We start from the raw sequence: 18,777 nt of genomic DNA on the forward strand, positions 1-18,777 counted from the left end.
AGCAATCCAAACTCTGATTGATTGTTGTAAAAAGTGTGTTTTATTTCATAATGATAAACTGATGACTGTTCTCCCTCCGTCTCCCCGGCAGGAATTCGATCCTGGGACGTCGACCTGAGGAGCTCCGACCTCGATCGGCAGCTGCAGCTGTTCATAACTCGTCACTCGGCCCATTTCTCCTCTGAGGTCAAAGGTCAGTGTGACGTGGCGCTCTCTGAGCCAAATAGTCTGCTTTTCACAATTTAGTGATCTTATTCACACGCGCTGTCCATACCTGCCAGATGGTTTATTTTAATTGGAATGATATATAGTTCACATTTATTAATACTCATACTGTATATTTAAAATAAATAAGTAAAAATAGTAAGTTGCAGTTACCGGACATTAGATACATCTGCATTGCATCAAAGCTTAACCGTGTGTGTAATCCCCATGGCGACTGCTCAGGGAGTCTGTGCGTGTGTGTGTGTGTGTGCGCGTGCCATATGCCTCTCGTATTGATGCAATATGATGATTTAGGGCTCAGAGCTCAGGTTTTACAGTGTAAAAAATGCTGAATATGCAATTATTTCAATCATTTTCCAGGTAAGGACTTGATGGGATCACACACACACACACACACACACCCAACTACAAGGAAACAGACACAGGAGAGATTATTGCTGCGCTGGTGGTCAGCAGAAGATGACACAGCTTTTTTCAACACAATTGTTAAAACAGAGCAAAGTGCTTCAGAGGGAAAAGGAATCCCTGTGAAACAACAAACCGTCCTTCAGGGCTACTAGTGAGTCTCCTTCATCCGCACTCCAGCGATGCCTTTTGAGTGCATAATTCCTTCAGTGTGGCTCCATCTGGATGACCAGAGGAACCATTTGATCTTTGAGCACAGGACGATGGGAACGTAAAGATCTTCTTTTAATAGATAACTGCGTTACCATTTCATGGATCTTGTTGATTTAGCTCAGAGCTGTATTGATCTCTAAATGGCGTATTGTATTTCCAGGGCCCAGTCCTGTCGTGTTGAATAGCTCGGGGCCGTAGCGGTCAGACGGGACGTCCTGTAAGCGTCATTGTTTCAGTGTCCCATGACCTTCGGCGTCCCACCTGCAGACACGGGGCCGCATCCCGTTTGTGGTTCCTTTTGAGATAAAGGAATGAACATTTCTTTAAAAACAAGCCTGGAGTCTCATCGCTGCCCTTTTTTCTTGTGTTATCAATGGGTTCTTTTGTCTCAGATGGTCTCACTATTTATTTTATTTCTAAGTGTTCAACATGCACACACACAGTACATGGAGTGTTCTCCCGAACCAATTCATGAAAACGCCTCGTTCCTTTTAAAGACGTGAGATTTGGCTGAGGCCGGAGGGCTGAGTATTGATCGCCCCCCCCCAACACACACACACACACACACACACACTTCTTGTACAGCACACAAGGCGGATCAATAGCAGTGGAAGGCGATCCGATGGCTGCAGGAATAGATGAGGGGATCACATTGCTTTGGGTCGGCGGAAAAATTTCCATTGTGGGAAAAGACGGCAGCAACTTTCCTCCCTGATTGTGTCGGTGTGGGAGAACAGAAGGAATCCAGTGAATCGATCTGGCTCTACTTTCTCCACCAGCTGAGGCGCCCACCTCCAGCTTAGTGCTAGAATGATGTTGTATATTGATTTTTCTTGACGCTGAGGTGGGGGGGTTGATGGGAACAGCAGGTGCGTCTGTTCTAAGCAAAGCTTTTTATGAATGAATGAATATCCTCAGTACTTACAACTGTAACTCTGTTGGCCTGAATTTTAGGAGTAAAACTTTTAATTTCGCGTTTGAAAGGACATTTTAATTTCAAATTAGTATTTTTCATTTTCATATCCACATTCAAGGAGGATTTTCCTTTGAAACAACTCACGTGATTTGGGAGTTCTCATTTTACATGAAAACAAGGTTGGACATATGGGACATTAATTGGATCAGACCTTCATAGCTTGTCCTTAATTTCTCTCGATGCACATCTCTATTTTACTCTCACATTAGGCACTTTTGTCCGAGGTGTTGGTTAATTGGACCGGCTGCCATCGAAGACCCTTTTTAGCTTTTGATTTGATTTGATTTGAAGATTTGAAGAATTTTATTTCTTGAACATGTAGACACCAAATAATAAAAAATTTAAAAATCAACATAGACGTAGACCACAAAATGAGAAAATACACCTTTTGTTCAAGAAAAGGAGTAGGGGGAAGCAAAAGCTTATAGATACCCACCCCTTTCTTATCCATATTCTCAATTAGTATATATTACTTTGAAGATTAATATCATACATACATACACACACTCACACACACTCTCACCCACACACACGCACGCATACTCACACGCACAAATAAATACAATTTAAATTTCCTTCACTTAATATTTTCACAGATCTCATATTTGGCTAATGTGTATAATTTAAGATGTTTTTTGAACTGTGCAATATGTTTACAATCTTTGATCTTATCTGGTAAGTTGTTCCACAACTTCACCCCACAGACCGATATGCACCTGCTTTTGAGTGTAGAGTGCACCTTTGGTTGCCTCAGTTTCAGTCTCCCTCTTAAATTATAGTCTCCTAGTCTGTCGCTAAACCAACTTTGAATGTTTCCTGAGAGTAGGCTGTTTCTTGCTTTAAATACAATCTGTAACATTTTAAAATCTTTCAAGTCCATAAATTTTAATATATTTAATTTCAGAAATAATGTGTTTGTGTGTTCATAGTACCCCACCTTATTAACTATCCGTATTGCTTTTTTTTGAATTGTGCATATTGCCTGTAGGGTGCTTTTGTAGGTATTACCCCACACTTCCACACAGTAACTCAAATAGGGAGCAAACAGTGTACAGTACAGTGTATGCAGTGATTGTATATTCAATATATGTCTGACTCTGACTAGTATCCCTACACATCGTGCCAATTTTGATTGTACACGAGTGACCTGTGGCCTCCAGCTGAGCTTGTGGTCTATCATTACACCTAGAAAGGAGTATTCAAACACCCTTTCGATTTTTATATTATCGATCATTAGTTCAATGTGTGTGTTTGCTTGTGTGTTACTTTTACCAAAGACCATGAATTTGGTTTTCTTTACATTAAGTGATAATCTATTTATATCAAACCACAATTTCAGCTTAGTTAACTCAGTCGAGACCGCCTCCAACAACTGTTCGAGGTTCCCTCCTTCACAGAATACATTTGTGTCATCTGCAAAAATAACATTTTTCAGGATCCTGGAAGCATTACTTATGTCATTTATATAAATAATAAATAGTTTTGGACCCAGTATTGATCCTTGCGGCACACCACAGGTAATATTTCTTAAGGTGGACTTCTTATCCCCTATCTGTACAAACTGTTTTCTTTGTCCTATGTAACTTTGTACCCAATTTAGTCCAACCCCTCTGATACCATAGCTTTCCAGTTTGTGTAGCAGTGTATCATGGTTTATTGTGTCAAATGCCTTCTTCAGATCTATGAAGACCCCTATTGCCATCTTTTTGTTATCTATTGTGCTTGTCAGTTCTTCTACTAAGTCCATGAGTGCCAATGATGTTGATCGGTTTGGCCTAAAACCATATTGACTATCTATGAGTAATCCATGTTTATCTATGAAACTGTCCATCCTTGTAGCAAATATTTTTTCCAAAATTTTGGAAAATTGGGAAAGCAGGGAGACTGGTCTGTAGTTATTGTAAAGGTTTTTTTCACCTTCTTTAAAAATCGGAATTACCTTAGCAGTTTTCATTTTGGTTGGAAAGAAGCCCGTTTGAAGTGAAACATTGCAGATATGTGCTAGGGGATCTGCTATATTAATAATGACTTCTTTTACTATTGTCATATCAATACCATTCCAGTCTCTTGATGTTTTTTTTTTGAAGTTATTAACTATGGCAATAATTTCATTTTTATCGGTGTCTTTCAGAAAGATAGTATCTGGGTTCCTCTTGCCCAAATAATGTGCTACGCATCCCCCTTGAGGAAGGTTTATCTGCTCTTCTAGTTTAGGGCCCACATTTACAAAGAATTTATTGAAGCCTTCTACCATCTCCTTTTTGTCATTAATAATCTTATCATTATCTAGAATTTCTTCTGGCAATCCAGAGCTGGTCGATTGATTTCTTATAATTGAATTTAAGATCTTCCATGTTTCCTTTATATTATTTTTATTTTTATCTAGTAGTTTACAATAATAATCCTTTTTACAATTTCGCATAATATCAGTTAATTTATTTTTATATCTTTTATACTTCATTTCTTTCTCCTTATTTCTATTCTTGATAAACTCTTTATATAAGAAGTTCTTCTTTTTACAGGCGTTCAACAGACCCTTTGTAAGCCAAGGTTTATCTGAGCGATTTGCTCGTTTTCTGCTTTGCTGAATTGGACAGCATCTGTCATATAACATCAGAAAAGTTTGCAGGAAGGAATCATAAGCATAATCAACCTCCTCTGCCTCATAAACCTTTCTCCAGTTTTGTGCACTTAATTCATTTCTGAACTTGTTTAGATTGTCAACCGTTCTTAATCTCCTTTCTATCATTTCATTCCTTTCAGCCAACCTAGGTGTACCGCTGTAGATTGCAAACACCGGCAGATGGTCACTAATATCATTTAATAATAATCCACTTTCTATATTATCTATTAGGTTATTAGTAAAAATATTATCTATAAGTGTTGCAGAGTGGACTGTAATTCGACTAGGTTTAGTAATAATAGGATACAAGCTTCTGCTGTACATTGCATCCATGAATTTCTCTATCGGTGTTAGTTTGTTAGGATTCAGAAGATCGATGTTGTAATCGCCACAGAGAAAAGTTACCTTTTGCTCGGTGTTTGTAGCCATACTCTCCATCACCTCCTTGAACTTCTCTATGCTATTGTTGGGAGCCCGGTATGCACAGCTGACAATGATGTTCTTCCTTTTCCCCATATCTATTTCAATAGTAATACATTCACATATATCATCAATTGCAGCCGTCATACTTTCAACAATCTTGTACTTAAGTCTTCTATCAACATAAAGTGCAACTCCCCCTCCCCTTTTGTTGCCTCTGTTTACATAATTCAGATTATAACCATCCAACTCAAATTCCACCCCTTTCTCCAGACTAATCCAGGTCTCCGAGATTGCGATTACACTGAACGGTGAGGTGAACTGGTCTAGGTAGTCTTTAATCTTGCAAAAATTAGCGTAAAGGCTTCTACTATTGAAGTGTATTATCTTTATATTGTGTTCTGATCCAAACTTTTCGTTGAACTGATTTTCCGTGTAGTAGTCACAATTTCTCCCATTGTTGAAGTACTTACTCTCTGGATCTGTGTCTGAATCTAAGTCAAGCATAGTGTCAGTTGAAGTCTTGCACCATTGTTTACTGTAGCCTCCCAAATGTCATATGAACACTCTCCCAGTATTCTCAGTTGTATTCTTCCACACCCTTTTTTTGCCACATCTAGTATCACTAATATGTCATATGGACACCCACCCTCAGTCACACACCCTGTCATCCATCCCTTCACACGGTCACTCTTACACCAAAACCACAACTCACGCCTACGAGCCTCACAGTCTGGTTTTGTCCCCATAACCACAGGAAGGTTTGTGCGAAAAAAGCAGCAATGATACGGAGACCTTAGGAAAATGCAACACCAGTTAGAAATCCACTGCAGGGGAAAACATCTCCACGAGAACACAACATCCATTATTATTAGAAAAGATAATGTCACTGTTTGATGTTTTACCATTTCATGTCCCATTATTGAACTGTAAAAGAATTTTTTTTCTCGCCCTGCCGAATGATGAGTTTGTCATACCTCAGAAAGGCATAGTCCCCCCGCTCTCTGGCTTCTTTCATTTTAGGCAAAAGTTCCTTCCTTTTCTGTCTCACAGTCTCTGGATAGTCCTCATTTATGAAAATACTCGTCCCCTTCAATTTTCTTGCATTTCTTAGCACCGTGTCTCTGTCCTTTATTCTATGGAATCTCACAATGACTGGTCGTGGTCTGCCTTGAGTGCCATCGCTGGAGATGTTCACCTTTCCGGCACGCATTGCCTGTTCCACTCCAATTATCTTAGGGTCCAGGTTGAGTTTCTCTTCGATAATTTTCAGAACTTTTTCCTCTGAGACCAAGTTGTTTTCCTTTTCTGCCTCAGGAATGCCATCCATAATTAAGTTGGCTCTCCTTGCTTGACTGTCCAGGGAGTCAGATTTAGCATCCAGTATCAACATGGATTCTGCCAGTCGCTCAATATCTGATTCTTGTGATTTGCAGATTGATTGAGTTCCTTTACATGTAGTTTTCAATTCATCCACCTCCTTTTGCGTGAATTGCAGACTTGTTCTTAGGTCTTGCAGATCTTTAAGCAGTTCACCAATTCTTTTACTGGATGTATCCATAATAGTGCAGACAAATGCTTTGAAATTGCTTTCTTGCTGCTGTAAAAGTTCTTTGTAAAAAACTTTTTGTTGTTCAAGGAGTTCTTGCACTTGTGCCATTGATACACTTTGATCACTGTCCTTTTCCACTTTATCTTTGTTCCCCTTCCCACCAGCCATTTTGTCCTAGGTCTTGGCCCAACAAACTGTGGTTCAGGAACAGTCCCAAACTTTTTCAAGATCTTTCAAGTTTGCACTTACAAGATTCAAGATCTTCTGCCAGATGGCTCATGTAAAATGCTGTTGTATAAAATGAAGGGATTTCAGAGATGTTTGTAGATGTGCTTTACCCAGTTCAGCAGCAGTCAGCAGCAGTCAGCCATTTTGAAAAGGAAATCAAAAAAAATGCTGCATCATGGTTGTTACGAAAGACAACCAGTGTATCACTGACAAAGCTGTTGACTATAGCGCTTTTCCTTCTGAATTAGACCGCTGATCTAATTTGCTCTATATATTACCATAACACTGACTAACTGTTTTATGTCACAAGTGTTGTCTAAAGACTTAATGAAAAATATGCTTCAGGCTGCTACCTGAAGGTTGGTCCTCTGGCTCCGCCATAATGAAAATATCAGTCGTTTCCCGGTTTCTGACACCAATAAACTAACATTAAAACCCACACAGGCCTCCCACCTCCCGGTTAGTGCCACAGCCAACAAAAAGATGGCTCTTACATAATTGATACCTCTGAACTTAGATGGTAGATGACTCAGCAGCCGCCACATCGGGCACCTTTTTCGAGTCTTAACCAACACGTCCTTATAACAACCCACAGTGGCCCCTGGGTATTTACACAAGAACGTTTTGGGGCTGGAGGAATTGTGAAAAAAGTTAGTTTAACGCGGCCCAATATTGCTGCCTTTGTTGATCTTCCAAATTACCATTATGAAAAATACAAAAAATCTACATTTTTCCGCGCTGCTCAGTGGTCACAGGATCATTAGTGACACTTCCCTTTCTTCAACTAATGCAGTCTTCTAAAACAGACTGAGAGATGTTATATTACATCCATAACGGTACAGATTATAATGCAGAGATGCAGCATCCGTTTAGACGGACGACTGAAATGCTTCGTGAGGACTGTACACCGAGACTAACTGAACAACCCTGAGATGTTATTGGAGCCCATTGAACAAAACCTTGAGAACGCTATTAGGAGGCAGGAGGTGCTTGATGGGAAACGGACTGTGACGTCCCGGAGGTCCAGGAGATCCTTTGAAGTGAGATGGGAAACATCACGTCTCTCTGCCTCTCGCTCGCTTTGATGGAGATGTGGGCGCGGAGAGGGGAAAGAAAGTAAAAAGTGGGAATAAACTGGATGTACCCATTGTGTTTGGATCCTCCCTCCCACACACACACACACACACACACACACACACAGGTTGAACTCTGTGAGATGGGTTAAGAGCTCATGAAAGACAGACATCCATATGAGAAGATACCAGGACAATGTTTTATAATACAGACATATGGACGACTATTAAACTTTATTTTTCCCGTAACTTTGCTGTGAGAATCTTTGACCTCTTGAAACAAAAACTGCACATTCATGCAGCTAATGAAAGAATAGAGGGATTAATTCCAGTTAGCAGCTCTACTGCCGTTAATTAGAAAAGTCGGTCATGTATTGAGGTGTAGTGGTAAGAACATTATTTTTCATTCCACAGGAGCACTATTTCCAATATGTTTTTTCTGCATGAGTTTCCCTGGGTCCGGTGTGTTCAGCAGTTATGGAAACACGTGAAGCCGGGGAGGCTTATCTCCACCGTGTGGCTGTAGAGGTGATTAAACATTCATGTTCAACGACGGAGCCCATTTGTTCTGGAGATTGGGGAAACGTGCATTTTTGAAGCCGTCGCCGTGGCGACCTCTCCATCCGCGCACGAGTGGGGTGACGCTTGGGAAGATCCCGAGGGCGTCGGGGTGGAAGGTTAGAGAGCTGGTTGGAGCTTCAGAGAGATATGTTTTTTCATTTCAACCTTTTGAAATAGTCACAGCAATCCTGCAGTGGGACTTTGGATCCGCTGTTGTATGCTAACAGCTTAGCGCTAACAGCTTTTTTTTTCTTCTTTTTTTTAACTTCATAATGGTGGAGAGGTGTTTCAGTCACTTGGCCTACACCCAACATGAAAATGCACCACCATAGCAGCTATATTGTATTAATGCTATCACATTTTTACAGCAGACAATCCACTGAGATCAACCTAAAAGTTATTTTTGGAGGTTTCTTACTTTGGATAAGGCTTCATCAGCTGTAATCGTTGCCAAAGTGTTAGCTTTGAGTTTCTAGTCATTTCTTTAATACCAAATGTAACAGTTCATCCAACGGCCAATCGCCCAAAAAGATTGAAAACTTTTCAACATTATGGATGTCTGCACACTTGCACGGCCCTGCGTGCCCCCCCCCCTTGTTGCTATAATGTATGCTTATCTGGAAGTGAAGGAACCCTTTCTACATCCCCTGTAAGCTCTCATTGCCCTTATTTCTTTCATTTTTTTATTTTCACTTCATCATTCAAGGCTTAATTTTCACATTTCACATGTAAATCTACGTGATAGATGGCTTTAGTTTCTTTGAATAATATCCTTTTAATGTCTTCCCCCCAGCTCTCTCATCATTTCTCTTCCTCCCCAACAAGTCACGGCCCTGTTTGTACTTTGCCTCTGAACTTTGAAACCCTCCTGAGTTGCTTCTGAAGTTGTATGTGTATGGTCACTAATAATAAGGAATTATTCACGTCGACTGAGCAGCTGTAATCTGCAGTGAAGAAGTCATGTGATTGTCATTAATTCATAACATTTAGCCAACAAATCATTTAGGTTGTTTTATATTTACAGTTTTCCAGATGCTTTTTAAAGGTCCACCCACAGCTTCTACCTCACGGTAAAGACAGTAGAAAAGCCCTGAGGAAATGTGGGAAACATGATTCAATAGTCTTGGAGATGATTATTGTGACCCTGTTGTAACTTTGGAGTAATTACCTCCAATCAGCGACTGTCACAGTAATACTTTATATCTTTGTGCTTTGTCTTCCTGGATTGAAAAGCAAGGATACAGTTTATACTTTCCTGCATCTGGAGAAGCAAAACTGGTTGGATCCAAGACAATCGATGCAAAGTATGTAGAAGCATATTCTGCAGTGACGAGCCGTAGTTTAGCAACATGATGCTCCGAGCTGCTCCTCTGGTTACTTATAATTCAGATCACAAACATGACATCACTGTCAAGCTCTGTACCGTATGCTGCAAGCCGGTTCAATTTGAAAATTGTCTCCGGCTGTAAGTTTTACAGAACCACATCTGCATTATGGGGAGATGACTTGCTCCGGCTGTCACCCGTGGATTCTTCGTCACGCATGTTCTCACACATGTTGTTCACGTCTCTCGAGGAGGGCAGAACCCCCTCCTGCCTCCGATGTAGTGCTTCCTGTGTCAGTCTCTGTGTCCGTCTGCTATATTGGATGGCGAGAAGGAGACGTTTTCATCACCGTTGGGATAGATTCCCCCGAGGGGATCGATGGAGCGCGGTGGCAGCAGAAGTTATGGCCGTGGAGCTGCGAGCTCTTTTCCCCGGGGTGTCGGCATGGTTACAACTCCTCTGTGTTTTCTTCTCGTACGGGCCTCCACAACCGGTCGCGTAGAAATCGACATCACTCCCCTCGCTTCAGATTGCATGATGTCGCTGTTTTTATTTACAAAAGGCTCACAAATTTGATCCACGTAACATTTTGGGGAGATCATCTTCTTCGAGAGGAGGGTTTATTTCTCATCTTTTATTTGTGAGTATGTGCAGACTCAAGTGTCATTGAGCTTGGGTCAACTGTCTTTTACATAATTAACTTCTTACCTTCAACGTCCTCAATACAGCTCTCAAATTTAACAATTGAATATAACCAGGAAAGGAAATTAAAGTAAAATCAATATTTCAAAATAGGAAAATGTTTCGATGCAAATAAAATAAAATAAAATCACAAAACAACTATCACTGCGGTCAGAGCTTTTATCATGGAACAATACGTACCATGAAACCCTTTTGTATCTATGTGGGTTTACTCATTGATCGCCATCATCATCATCATCATCATCATCATCATCATCAGCAGCAGCAGCAGCAGCAGCAGCAGTCTCTGCTCTCATTGGCTGTAGCAGCACTCAAGGCAACCCCTTAATTCTGCTATGTAACAGTGTCCTGACCCTCAGTGTGACACAGCAGTCCTGTTCACCTTGTGTCGCAGCGGGAAGTGTGTGTCTGTGTGTGTGTTTGGTGTGGGGGGGGTCATCCCTCTCAATAGCAGTCGGCGATGCGTTCATTCAAGCGAAGGTCACACAGTCACACTCTTCTTACACTTTAGCCTCTCCAGGCAGACTGTCACAACGCACACAAACACACACGTCCCTCTTTCTCGTACGCGCTGAGTGGTGCCCACGTGAGTCCCGTGGCTTCACGCTCTTGTGCACACGCACGCGTCGGCTGCCCGCTTCCATATCCGCGGCCCTGAGCTGGACCCACGCGGAGAGCCAGTTTCCGCTGAGTCGACTCCTTTCCTTCCGCCTCTCTGCGCATCGTCTTGTCTTGTGCTTTCTAGTAAAACACTCCCCCGGTGCCTGCAGGCAGCCAGTCGGGTGATGAGTTTACGTTCCATCAAGTTCACCAGCGACACCAGCTAGTGGAACGGGAATGTTGTAAGTTGTAGCTTTCATTCAGAAGCATGGCGCTAAAAGCGTACTATCATGAGCTGTTCCCTTCAGACTGGAAAGGGAGGTTGATGTTCCTCTTCCCGGTTGTGTTAAAATATTTATTTCCTGTGGTCAGAAACACAAGCTCGGGTACCCAGGAAGAGAGACATGCATACGACCCTGACCGATAACCCAGTTTAGAAGCTGTGTGAACCATAAACTAAGATGTCTGATACAGCATTCAGTTGCGAAAATCGTCTCACTTTCCAATTCTGTTCCAACTATAGATGTGTGCCGCTGAGGCTCATGGGTGTTTTAGTATTCAGAAAACAAAAAATAACATTGTTAGTGGGCCACATTTACTGAAAATATAGAACCTCATAATTGCTTTCTCTCCCAGCGATTCAAACCACACATTCTTTGCGGTGTCATTAAGCAGTTTAGGTGACTCCCACATTTAAATCTGAATGGACCTGAGTGAGTCCACAGCCGTGTGCTAATGCTAATCCCACTGTGCTTAAAGCTCAGCGTCAGCACCGACCGTAATCCGCCTGAGGTGGCCTCTCCCTCCCTGTGTGGGCAAAAGAGTGGCTCATTTTAAATAAAGGACAGCTAATCTGTGTCTGAGAGGGCCGACGTCCGAGAAGAACTTTTGGGGTAAAAGACGTCTGGCTTGGCTCCGCGGTGAGGAACGGGCCGTCACGCCGGACTACAGCAGACACACACAGAGGCGTGTGTCGATTCTAATGAATCCTTCAGCATCCTCCTCTCTGCAGCAGTGTACGCTGCTCAGTGAGCTCGTCGTGTCGAACGTGTGCTTTTGTTGTTGCAGCAACAGGAGGAGGAAATACCAAGAGATGATCTCACAGCCGAACCGCCTTCTCCACGTGGGACGGATCAGAACGTGGCCGACGTTTATGAACTGACTTCACTTCGTTGTTTCAATGCTTTAGTCATTATGTATCATCAGAGAGAGAGAGGGGGAGAGAGAGGGAGAGGGAGCCTTCCAAAGTGCCTCTTTGCGTCATACGTTATTTAAACTCCTATTGAATTATGCAAAGCTCTGATATTGATCCCAGGACTTGCCATCACTGCAGAATGAAGAAGAGGGGGGGATCGGAAAAAAGGAGGAAGAGAGACATGTGCACTTTAAAAGGGAACAGGGATACATCCTGCAGTCATGAGCTTATCTCCCACTTCACCCGTGTTATTTTCTTAAGTAAAAATGGAGCTCACAGTTAAGTTGTTACGTCAGACGTAAGGAGACCAATGACTTACTTTAGCGCTAAAAGATGAATGTATATATATTTCTGTGCTTCCCATATCATTACTCACTCGATGGTCAAAGTACCAGGAGGCCCGTCTTCCGTTGTTTCTGAAAGGAGACAAAGCGCAGACTTCTCAGACTCAGAGAGAAGTGATACCGGAGGTGTAAACACCATCTGTCCCAATACGTTTTGCTCTGATTGATCAGACGAATGCGTCCAGATGGAATACAAGCAGAGAAAGTACAACCTGGAAATGTATATTTGTATTCTCTTGTCAGAGTAAAAAATCTCTCTGGTCTGGTGTACTCCTGGCAAACATGTAACACATGTACATGACAAAAGTCAACAACACATAAGAATACCCAACATGAAGCCTGAAGAGCAAACACACACACACACACACACACACACACACATAGAACCCACAATACTTTTACTGGAGCGTAAACATTTTGATCATTTATTCTCCTCATTCGTATTAAGCTACATTGCATTACAATGATGGACGAACTGTGGGAGAGAGAGACTTTGCTCACATAACGTGACACTGAGTCAACTAAATACAAACTCATCGATGTTGTGGGCGGGCCTTCTGCACTCACTCAGCAACGTGATTGGACTGAGTGGGCGGGGCTCTCCGTGTAAATGAACTTGTTAATGTTGGTGGAGGGGCTCTGTATAAAAAGTGTCCTTTTGTGGCCTAACTTTTGGGTTGCTCAGTTGAAACATCTGATTTTACATATTTTTGATTTGCTCCGTAGTACCCCCCCCCCCCTCGACTATTTTGTATTTTATTGTTTGTTTATTTTTTTTCTTTCTTTTATTTTATTGGTGCAAACCACATTTACAAAAAAGGCGACATACAATAAAATAAACGAGACAGATAAAACACATCAAAATAAAAACTGTCATTCTCCCGGTGTCACACACACACACACACGCACGCACGCACGCACGCACACGCACACGCACACGCACACGCACACGCACACACACACACACAGCTCAGAGCCGCTGCCTCCCACCCTCTACAAGTGGCCATGCGGGGGCCCCGGCAGTGAATGAGTTACCGCTGGCGCAGTGTGTGAGCCGTGCGCGCCCCTCCCCGGTCAGAGCGCACGCCGCTGCCCGGCTCTCAGCAGACGGATGTTGCCGCATCTCGGCGCGCTGCGCTCCGCCGCCAGTCTGCGTTCGTCTCCAAATGTGCCAAATCTCCTCCTCTGTCCTGCTGTCTGCGTCCCGACACGCACGCGCACACACACACGTACATCGGCCGATGCTCCTCTCCGGTTTCTAAACACACAACTCTCCGGTGAAGTGGCACATCATCCAATACGGTACGTCAACTGTTTGTGGTGTACGAGGTTTGTTTTTGTGCCTTTCTGCGCGCAGTTGAATGCGGCGGCGGCTTTCTTGAGATGCTGTGAAGCGGCTGCTGCGCATTTTGTTTTCTATTCCCGTCCTTAATTTCTCTCTTTTCGGACGCGACGTTTAATCCCAAACAACTTCGTGTCAATCGGTTCACTTCTACTATAATTTGTCTTCGACTGGTTTTCATCCTCTCAAAAATCAGGAGCGCAACGTTTACCTTTTTTTAAGCGCAGCGTTGTTGACGTCTGCAAGCAAATAGGGCATGAGACAGCATGAACTCGTTAAGTCATCCTCTCAAATCTACCTTGACATAAGAGGAGGCATGCAAGGTTCAAACGGGATTCCAGCAAGTCCTTTATCCAAAGTAACGGGATTAATACAGCTGCTAGAACAGTAGGTGCCTAAATCTATTTGATCTGAAAAACTGTACATCAGCCAAAAGAGAAATCACCTGTGTACGAGCTTTCGTGGGAAGTACAGTGCAACCTCTCCCACTTCTATTGATATTATTGTTACTAATATAAGTGAGTTACGATAGCAAACAGACGAGATGGGAGCTTTGAGGATGTAGTCGTGCATAAAGAGGTTGTTCTGGAACTGTAGAGGAGCAGGTTTCATCAAAAAGAGCCTTTTTTCACTGTGGCTCGATAGGGATCACAGATTATTACACCTTATGTGCAGGTGATGCAGATGAACTCCGTGGCCCCTGCAGACACTCGCTTGTGTGTCTGTTGTGTCATTGCCACGGCGGCATTCTGGTAACGTAACGGGATGAAGTATAACTGCGTCTTGTGATGATTCATTCATGCCGAGGATGTTACCGTTGCTGTTGCAATGGAACCATCCTTCTATGCGTGTATGTGTGTGTGTGTGTGTGTGTGTGTGTGTGTGTGTGTGTGGGCAGAAATGACTAGTGTTTCCAGGAAAAGCTTATGTGTCAGGATTCATCCCGGGTTGTTGAGTTATCACCATGCCATCGGTCGCTCTAACCTCCCGTCCTGGGATGTTTTTTTCCAGTGACTCAGCAGAGGTGGTTCGACCTGGTCTGTGTGTGTGTGTGTGTGTGTGTGGTTTTGGCTCCGTGATCTAATCTGTGATTGTTTGTATGCATGGCTGCGTCTCAGTAATTGCTTTACTAATCCCGACCTTCATTTTTGGATGAAATTGAGCCGTCGACGTCGATAATCATGTCATGTCATAAAAGACTCCCTCTGTTTTGCGGTGGTGGTGCTTCAGTCCATGACTTTGTTTGTCTTTTTTTACTGGTATTAGTCACAGTCCTTCTGTCAGGTTTGACTCTGATGACTAAAAGATGGAGCACTTTAACATCCTGCTTTTTAGCCCAGTTGGCCACTTCTGGGTCTAAAAAAAAGGAAGCAGAGTACATCAAAATAGAATTCTGTCTAATAGTCAATAAAGGATTTTAGCTCATGAAAGTTAGTTTTTGTAATCTTGTCGTCTAAAAATGTTTTTTTAAGCCTTCGGTTATACGTAGCTCCACCCACTTTGTCACACAGTCTCGATTGAGCTCCACTGGCCGGCCAGCGAATCAGAAGCTCGGTTAACACTGCTGAGTCACTTTTTGACATCGATTCCTCCTCATTGTCATGCAGCCAAAACACCGTCGAAGAAATAAACCTGAATCTGCATGGTTCCAATCCCCGGAGCTGAAGTGCCGCTGAGCAAGGCAGCTTCAGGGATCACGTACGATAATCCGAGCCGCTCGGCCTGCCGGAGAATCCACAGTTAGTGGTTGAGTGCTGAGTCACAGATTGACATTTGCTTCCCACGACTCGGCCCTCACATCCCACACCGACTGCACAAGCTTTCTACGGGAAGAGACATCGCTGTGGACATAAAGAGACAAACATAAATATCATAATAATTCATTCATGTAAACATCTGCTGATAAAGTGCCACTGAGCCAAGCATTGGATTCTCAACTGCCACATCGCGACTAATCAAAAGAATGTTGTCAATAACTGTTTTTTTAAAACATGTTGAGGTTTCACAGCAGCGCATTTACACAGTTTTCCTTATAAGAAAGTGTTGCATCATGAACAAGACATGACTAATTATGAGGGACACGAGTGAGATTAATTAATCACTAGGTGCGTTGTCATCCTCCCACCTCGGGGTCAAAGGTCAGCGCCTCCTGATAAACAGCTATTCTGGAGCGGGTGGGTGTTATTATTGCTATTATGTTGTTGTTGTTCCTAAAGCCAAAGAGGACATCGTCTCATTGCTTGTTTTGTCTGACCAACAGTTAGAGTCAGAAGTCTGAACCAGTGAATGTCTGTTTGATTAATAGTTTATCAAAATAGTGGCTTGTTATTTTTAATTAGCTTTACTTATCAGTTATCGGATTTAAGGATCAAACAGGTGAAAGTTCCTTTTGTAAAACTTGCAGGTTGTTCCATCTTACTTTATTTTATCTCCTCCGACTCTACTGCATCAATTCAGATCACAAACCTTTTACCACTCAAGTACTCGTCGAGCTGCGAGCATTTACAACTTGGATCACTTGTTGCATGCCGACCCGACAGGGTTCCCTGATGCGTCGGTGGAGCCGCGATCGTTGGCATTCTTCATCAGGTCGTCTTGTTAAAGTCTCAGCCGTCTTATGTCGTTGGGTAAGTGCTCGCATGGGGACATTAGATGGCTTTCTAATTAGGGTCCAACTTGATTATGTAAACGCCGTCGCAGGCCAGAGCTTGAAATCGGCTTGAACCAGCTTCTCCTGCATACCAACCGGACTTTGAGCGATCGTCTCGGATCCGAGGATTGTTGTTACTTTAGAAAAAAAAAATCTAGTTATTAGTTCATTCCGCAGGCTGTTTCTTTTACCGCCCGCAAACCAGGTGGTCCGATGTTCGTGCACAATGTTCATTTAGTACATCATGATCCTGTTTCGGGTCCAATAGAGCAGGGTATGCCCCAGGGGGCGGGGCTACCTCGCGACTGACAGGTCTCTTCCACGGCATTCTCCTGGGAGATGTTCATCCGTACATCAGTTTCCTGGTCACAGCTCTGGTCTTTTAGGTTTGTTTATTTGTAGAGGCAGTGTAGTCCAGACCACCTGCTGGTACTGGGTGGCCCCCGGGAGAAGCTAACCTGGTTAAGACGCATTTAGGGTCCAGTTTTTAGCTGCTGTGTTAGAAGAAGCACTGAGTTCTGCACCGCTGGTTTTGGGAGGAGAAAATGTTCCATCAGGACACACACATAAATATTGCCTCCGACTTTGATGAAGCCTCATAAACCCTTCAGAGGTGTACGACGCAGGGGCCTCTTGGCCGGGCGATTCCTCACATCACATCGTTCTAGTTTACTGTCGATATCTATGTACCATAAATAAGAACAAACGACCATCACAGCCGCATAAAACCAAAATGTCTGTCTGTTCTGTCGGCTTCTAAAGACCCCGGGTAGCGTTCACCAGACAGGAGGAGTACAGAGAGAACGGAGGCTGAGCCGAGAGTCTGGGGACTCGTCGACAACAATGGAGACAGAAAAGAGGGGAGGTTCTGGCTCGGAGAATGCAGCAGTGAGCAGTCATTGCAGTGCTTTTTGCACCTCCCTATTTGCTCCGCTGCTCTCCCTTCTGAGTGTAGGGGTGCGTGTGTCTGTGTGTGTGTGTGTGTGTGTGTGTGTGTGTGTGTGTGAGAGAGGGAGAGAAGATGTACAGTGCAGAAAATTGCTACGCTGTGTTTGTAATGTATTTATGTAAAAAGAGACCGCTTCCACTCTTAGTTCAAACCGATGCGACAAACTCGTCCGCCCCTCCCTCTCTCCGCTCTCCAGATCCCCCCTGCTGAGTTTCCTGTTTATTTCTGAAGATCATATAGTCTCAAGGTGCAGGAGCTGCGTTCTGTTTCCTTCTTTCTCTGTCTTTACGTTTGCTCTCCCTCTTTCTAATTTTGCCACATCAGATGTTTCTTACACCCGCAGTCAGTATGGATCCAAATCCGGGACAGGAAGGGTTAAAAACCAAATGTTTTTCTTTGTTTTCATTCTACCCCCTGGAGGTTATAGAGCAGAAACAGAGTGTTATAGATGCACGTGTTGAGCAGGCAGCAAGGAACATTATGCACCTTCTTATTTGTATTTTTCTATGGAGAGCTGAAACCTGCAGAGAAGAGAATGAATGTGAACGCAAGAAAAAGAGAACGATAAAAGAATCGATGTTGACCAAAGGGAGAATGGCAGTGGGTGACACAGACGGACAGAAGGACGGACAGACCGGGGAAGGAGGTTCATGGTGATGGCGGCCATATTGGGCCGGAGGGTAGAAAATGTGGTGCTGAGTATGAATATCATTTCAGTTTAACCTTCTCTTAGCGCTGTTAATTTGTGACAGTGCAGTGACATTGTAAAAAGAAGGTTTGACTGGGCAGAAAACGCTGTGATCTTATAGGTTTTAAACTGAATGCCTGATGGGTCCAAATTACAGAATGGAAAAATCCTTCCCCAAACATTGTTGTTCAGCTTTGACTCTGCTGACATCTGCTGACATGAATATCTGACTAAGTGGTTTAGATGTTTGCCCAGTTGCCATGGAGAGTGATCCGTTTGCATGCGAGTCGGTACAACAACGTTTTTCAGGATTTTCTCAGGAAAGCTGACAGTCAAAGTTCATTATATTTCTTTCTTCTTTCCCAACGCTTAATTAATTAATTAATTAATTTACACATTTTGGCAAGCATACACACACCAGCACGTTTTTTTGTCTCTATTACAACATATACTGTATTATTTTTCAAGGTAATGGCGCATGATACCGGATATAAGAAAGTGAAGTCACCAATAATAGGCTAAATCAAAGCATTTCATCCCAAAATGACTCCTGTTGACACTGAGCAGTTCCAGATGCTACAGAATTTCTGCTTCCTTCTTTATGGAGCTGCTGGACTTGAAGTGAATAATCAGTTGTTACAAGAAACCCTGTGTGTGTGTGTGTGTGTGTGTGTGTGTGTGTGTGTGTAAAAAACAAAATAATGAA

The 18,777-nt window shown here is 43.0% G+C and overlaps 1 protein-coding gene across 2 annotated transcripts in view; it reads left to right on the forward strand.

Moving 5' to 3' along the window:
* The window catches only part of map1ab (microtubule-associated protein 1Ab), a 48,074-nt gene that overhangs the window by 2,043 nt on the left and 27,254 nt on the right, over positions 1–18,777 (forward strand). The window contains exon 2 of one of the 2 annotated variants that reach the window (XM_040163755.2): positions 92–193. In XM_040163755.2, coding sequence (XP_040019689.2) covers positions 92–193 — 102 coding nt within the window. Of the gene's footprint in view, positions 1–91; positions 194–13,518; positions 13,745–18,777 lie in introns of those variants that run through there. The other variant, XM_078083203.1, reaches the window with a different exon arrangement.

Source organism: Gasterosteus aculeatus, chromosome X (assembly GCF_964276395.1).
Source record: "Gasterosteus aculeatus chromosome X, fGasAcu3.hap1.1, whole genome shotgun sequence".
In the NCBI taxonomy this organism is placed as follows: domain Eukaryota; kingdom Metazoa; phylum Chordata; class Actinopteri; order Perciformes; family Gasterosteidae; genus Gasterosteus; species Gasterosteus aculeatus.